Source organism: Hipposideros armiger, unplaced genomic scaffold (genome assembly GCF_001890085.2).
Source record: "Hipposideros armiger isolate ML-2016 unplaced genomic scaffold, ASM189008v1 scaffold_897, whole genome shotgun sequence".
NCBI lineage: Eukaryota > Metazoa > Chordata > Mammalia > Chiroptera > Hipposideridae > Hipposideros > Hipposideros armiger.
Window position 1 is genome coordinate 497,688 of NW_017732247.1, and position 5,835 is coordinate 503,522.

The 5,835-nt window shown below is 63.8% G+C and overlaps 2 protein-coding genes across 2 annotated transcripts in view; both read right to left on the minus strand.

Annotated features, from left to right (window-relative positions):
* Positions 1-2,192: 2,192 nt before the first annotated feature.
* The window catches only part of SPATC1 (spermatogenesis and centriole associated 1), a 23,562-nt gene continuing 19,919 nt past the window's right edge, over positions 2,193-5,835 (minus strand). Inside the window, exon 6 of the mRNA XM_019630123.1 lies at positions 2,193-2,558. Coding sequence (XP_019485668.1) covers positions 2,229-2,558 — 330 coding nt within the window. The 3' untranslated portion in view covers positions 2,193-2,228. The remainder of the gene's footprint in view (positions 2,559-5,835) is intronic.
* LOC109375042 (sphingomyelin phosphodiesterase 5) lies at positions 3,284-5,385 on the minus strand. Its single transcript, XM_019630124.1, has 5 exons — positions 4,247-5,385; positions 4,077-4,149; positions 3,667-3,807; positions 3,504-3,593; positions 3,284-3,410 (listed from the first exon to the last, which is right to left on the minus strand). Exons 1-5 carry the CDS (start codon positions 5,072-5,074, stop codon positions 3,343-3,345), a joined length of 1,200 nt encoding a protein of 399 aa, XP_019485669.1. The 5' UTR covers positions 5,075-5,385; the 3' UTR covers positions 3,284-3,342.

Genomic DNA, 5,835 nt, shown 5'->3' on the forward strand with positions numbered 1-5,835 from the left:
AGGGCTGAGCAGAGCAGGCAGGCAGGGCCCTGTCCTGAAGGGGTGGACACGCCTGCTGGGCTCTGTGGTTCTAACTGACCACCGTAAGGGGGGTGGGCAGAAGCTGGCAAGAGAGGGCATGGGCTCTGTTCATCCAACCTGCAGAAATGCTCCCAGCGCTCGCCTCCCCTGGCACTGTACCAGGTGATGGGATTAGTGTGAGCAAAGGCCCTCTGAGGAGAGGGGTAGAACTGTGAGCGCTGCTGCTGGGGAGCCACCGAGTCAGTCTCAGGGAGGGCACCCTGGAGGGAGAGGGGACGGGGCTGAGATCTGAAGGAGGAGGACAATAGGAGGAGAGAGCGTTCTAGGCCCAGGAACAATATGCATGGCATGGAAGATGCCAGGGGCTGAGCATAGAGGGAGGGGCCCATAGGGAGAGCCAGTTTGAAGGCTGCTCCTGTCACCGCACTGGGTCTGAGCCTCAGTTTCCCCGCTGTGACACCACCTGACAGGGCTGTTTTGAGGACTAAAGGAAATGTGTCCAGGGGGCGCTGAGCACAGCACCTGTGCTGGTGGGCACCGCCACGTGGGGATCCCAACACTGTGAGGCACATCAGTGGGCTCTCACACTGAGGAGAGCTGTGTTTCAAAGGGATGGAGAAGGAAGGGAGTGAGGGGGCGTTGAAGTTTGCTGGGTGTGGCCAGAATCTGGTTGGGAGGAGACTGCAAGGCAGACCACCCTGTCAGCCCCCAGCTCCCACCCTCAAACTCTCCTGCCCCCCTCCCAGCATGCACCACCCTCTGCCCCTCTAGCATACATGTTTATTATGGCTTTTCTTGTTCAGGAGGTCCCCCCAGGAGAGGGCAGAGACCGTGTCTGTTTGGCATGGACCTGGCACACCCTGAATGCTCATACTAGTCAAGCGTGAAGAGATGGAGGGAAAAGGGGAGCTGTGGACCAGGAAAGTGACAGCGGTTTGGACTGGGGGTCTGAGTGACGGACAAGAGGATGCAGACATGTATGTGGGAAAAGTCCTTAGCAGGAAAACCAGTAGGATCTAGTGTTGGATCAGCTGTGGAGGAGAGAACCGGGAGGACCAAACATGCACACCATCCAATCTTTCCATCCTGGAGCACCAACGACATTGACCACATGCTCAGTGACAAAGGAAACGGCAGCAAATGTCACAGAATCAGTTTGGTCAGCCCTTGTTCTCTGAACACTGGGCAAGAGCGTCAGAAATCAACCATAAAAGGACACCAAGCGCCCCTGAGATGACAGAGACCGGAAAGTGCACCCTAACCGACTCACGGGTTAGAGAGGAAATCCAGTGCAGTTAGTGAGGTATTTACACCTGAACAGATCAGGCCCCCTGTCCAGCCCTGTGGGACGCAGCCAGAGCGCACTCCAAGGCTGCCTGGAGATGCAGCAGACAGGCCAGCGGCTCTAAACTGCGGCGCCCCGAACAGCTGCTAAACAACAGACCTTCTTCCTCTGCCCTGGATCCTGTCCCACCTTCCACTCTGTCTGCTGTTCCTGATGTACCAGTTGTTAAATATTTTGGCTATCTCCCTGCTCTGAATGCATTTATTTAAAAACAAAACAGATGTAAAATAAAATGACTTAGGTGCNCTCTGCCCTGCGGCAGGCGGGGTCTGCCCTCGCCAGCTCCGAGTCTCCCACCCCAGGGCCCAGCACCCAGTGGAGCCACCTCTTCTTCCTGGGCATCACGGGGGCCTTGGGAAGGGTCCTCGTGTCCCTGGGCTGCCCCGTGCCCAGGCTTGAATGAGGCTTTCTCCTGGCTCCTCCTCCCTCTAATGTCCTGCCCCAACGAGGGGCCAGAATCCCCCATACCCCTCGTCCCTGCCTGGTACAGAAGGAGGGACTCCCACATCTTTGTGTCACTCCCACCTCTGCCTTGTGCTCTGCGCCCAGGCCTCAGCTCCATGAGCGTCACCAGTGCTGCTGGCACAGCCACGGCCCTTCCCTGCCAGCTAGGCTCCTTTCCACTTCCTGCTCTCCCCCCTCCATGTCTCAGGGGCTCCCGCTGCTCCCACTGCTAGGGGAAGGCAGCCTTGGGGCCTTCGGAACACCCCCAGGGGCACAGGGGAGGGGTCACCGGCGAGCCCCCCACGAGGTAGCACAGCCAGGAGTGCCGGAAGCCCAGGGGCCAGCATCTGTGGGAAGCTTTAATGACGGTGCACCAGGGAGGGAGCAGAGCCAGCCTGGGTGGGCAGGCGGGCCGCCGTCACCAGATGAACATGGGCTTGCCATCATCGTGTGCCAGCTGACTGAGGCAGGAAAGCAGCAGCAGCGCGTCTGTGAGCATACTGGGGTGCACAGTCTCCACCAGCACGCGCTGCAGGAACTCCATCGAGTAGGAGCCGCCCTCCGACGCAGCCAGCTCTGGCCGCTCCCGCAGGATGCCGTAGGCGTTCACCAGCTGCTCTGTCAGTGCTGGGTGCAGCCGCCCGTTGTAGCCCAGGCTCTGCAGCCGGTTCATTATGCTCACGTAGCGCTGTGTGAGCACCTGGCACAGCTCCTCATCCAGCTTGTGGTCGTTGGGGTTCAGGGAGGCCTGAGGGGACAGCGGCACATGGGCAGGCCGGCCAGAGGGCCCCGAAGCCCCTCACCTGTCCCACCCACCACCGGGGACTTGGGACTGAGCTGAGAGCAGAGAGCGCGATGGGGAGTCTGGGGGTGAAGGAGCAATGAGGGGGCTCCTAGTGCCCCACATGGCCTGACCCAGGAGACGCCAGCCAGTCGGGGACTTGACCAGCCCTCCTCCTGGCCCCCTGCCTGCTCCTCACAGCCTCCTCTCCTGCCCCCCCCAGCACCCTGCTGTGTCAGCACTGGGGGGTCCTGCTGCCCCTTGGGTGCCTGGTCCCAGTGCCCTGACAAGGAGACTGCCAGCAGCTGGGTCATCTCGACCTACTTCATCACCTGTGTCCCCAGGCAGGCAGTGCCTGCCTCCTTCCACAGCATCTCACCAGGAAGTCAGCCCCTCCTTTCCAACCCTCCTGTGTCCTCCTGGACATGTGACCTAGGCAGTCACACAGGATCCCATGCTCAGAAGGGCCCCTACTCAGCTTGAAGCTCTGCTGTAGTTGTCTTGAAGTACCTCACAATGTCTCACAAGGAGCCCTATGTTTTCATTGGCGCTGGGTCCTGCAATGTATGTCCCTGCCCCGCAAGCAGCTGCCCGCCAGGCCCACAGAGCTGCGGGTCTGAAGTGGCAGTTGGATGGGATATCTCCCTGCCTGAGCCTTCCTGCAGTTCCCACTGCGCCAGCTCTCNGGGCGGTGTCATGAAGGCCAGGGCACCCCTCCGTTCTGGGCGGTGCCTAGCCCCCAGGTCGCTGCTCACCTCCGCAGCATCTCCGGGGAGCAGGCCACAGAGTGGTGGAGCGTGGAAGTGCTCAGTAACGTTCCTGGGGGAGAGCGGTACCGGCGAGAGCGTGGGCATCAGCCGGAGCACGGTCCATCGAGCCCTCCCTAGGTCCGCCCCCGCCCAGGCACCGTACCCAGGGCCCAGGGCTGCTCCCGGCGTGTGCCCAGGCGACAGGGGTCCTGGAAACGGCTGAAGAGCTGGTGCTCCTGCTCCTGCGCGTGATCTGCAGAGAAAGGTCCGCGCTCGGTGGGCGGGGCTAGGACACCTGGCCCCACCCCGCTGCAGCCTGCCCTTACCTAGCGAGCAATTGTCGAAGTTCAGGTCACCCAAGAGCACACTGAAAGCCACGGCCTCGTCACTCTGGCAGCTCTCGGCCTCAAACTGCTCGGCCCAGTCCAGCAGCAGCGTCAGCTGTTTACAGCGCAAGGGTCCGTCCTCTGTGGGGGGAAGAAGGGGGGAGGAAGGCTCAGCCCAGGTGCCATTCCGCATCACGGACACACAACCAAAACCCCCACCCCCCTCCCTACCGGGTCCTTATCTGTGAGCCCACTCAGGCATTCCACGGGACTCGGGGTGCCTGAATCAGTGAACAAACGGTGTGTGTGGCCGGGCGGACGGAGGTACAGGAGAGGGTTGGGATATGCCACCACCAAGCAGAGGCGGGTCGGCCCGCCCACGTGCCGACAATACCGCCCGCCGGGCTCACCACTCGGCGCATGCAAATGCGTGCAATGCAGGAAGCCCACGATAGGGCGCCCGTCCAGGATCCCCAGCTGCGCCTGCAACACCATGGACAGTCCCAGCAATCCTCGCCAGTTCAACCCCATGCCCCGCCCCCTCCCTGGCTGGGGAGCGCCGCCGCCAGTGGGCGGGTACCTGTGCAGAAAGCAGTCCCTTGGAGGCCAGCGCGTCCTCGCGCCGAGCGTTGGGGAAGGACCGGAAGGCGGCGCGCAACAGCGGGTAGCGCGAGGCCAGCATCAGCCCACTGCCCAGCAGCTTGAGTTGCGGCCCAGGCTGCAGTCCGTACGTGCCCACGTCGTACAGCACCGGGCCCAGATTGGGCGCCAGGCGGCTCACCAGACGGTGCGCCGCGCGCAGATCGAACACCTCCTGCAGGCACACGAAGTCCAGACCGGCCGGCACCGCTGCTATCAGCACCCCGCAAGGCGCCCCAGGCGGTGGCGGGCTGCAGCCCGTAGTCCCGTAGCGCGAGGGCCGCAGGCCGGTGAGCAGCACGGAGCCCACTGCCTCAGCCCGCCGCTGGCTGTGCTGCAAGTTGCTGAAGCGTGCCAGCCCGTCGGGGAGCAGACACAGGTTGGCGCTGAGGAAGCTGAAGCAGCGAGCGGGCTCAGCTGGGGGGCGCCAAGGTGCGGGTGGTGCCCAGCACTGCGGAGGGGGTTGGTAGCAGAAGGGGCGACGCCAGGCCTGCAGCAGCAGCCAGAGCAGCAAGCCGGGCAAGGCCAGGGGCAGGCCGACGAGCAGCAGCAACAGCAGCGCCGCTCCCGCTCGCGCGGCAGCGCTCAGCCATTTCAGGCTGCTGGGGCGCGCCATTGGCGCCCAGCAGCCCAGCAGCTGGTCCAGGGTCCAGTAGGCCGGGAAGAGGAGCACGCGGGCCAGGCCGTGGAGGGCATGCAGCACAGGGTGCGGGAAGGGCGATGGCCGGAGCGCGCCAGGCTCCGGGGGCCAGTCGGGCGGGAATTGCATGGTGCGCGGGGCTCCTCCGCTGCGGGGCGCCCCCGCGACTCATTCGCTTCCAGCGTTGCTTGTCTATTTGTCGGTGCGTCGGTGGGAGCCACAGGGGTCAAGGCCAGGTGGAACCTGTGTGCGGACCCGGGAAGGCACTGGACCACTAGAGCCTGGGGGCGCGGGCGCGGGCAGAGATGCACGTCGGGAAGCCGCCCTCTCCTCACCGGTGCGCAATCTCAGCGGCGGTTGGAAAGAACAAAAGGGAAAGCGAAAGGGACACTGGCCTCGCAGTCCCGCCCCAAATCCTCTTCGCCCCGCCCCGCCCTCCCCTGAAGGCCTCACCGAGAACCCCCAGACCTTCCTGACTCCAGCAGTGTCTGGGGTGCAGCCTGCACCAAGCTCTGGAGAACGACCCTTTTTAGTGCGGGCGGACGCAGCGCTAACGAGTTCAGTGTACGCTGCGTCCCGCTCCCTCCGCCTCCTTCGAGTCCTAGTGGAATAGCCCGGACGCTCCTGCTGCCAGACTGCGGGATCTACCCCACCCCCACCGTCTCCCCAGGGAAGCAGTGCTCAGCGCCTGAGTCAAAAGACACATCCCCGGATGAGGGACGAACTCCGAGCGGCCTAACCAGCCACCCCACTCGGCGCCCAGCAGAGCCCCGCACAAGGCCGGTGCACAGTGGTTGACGGCTCTGTGGCCCTACCCCAAGGAGCTTCCACTGTGGGTGGAAGGGGCCGTTGGTTCTGCCCTTCACAGCCGCTCCCTCCCGGGCACGCGA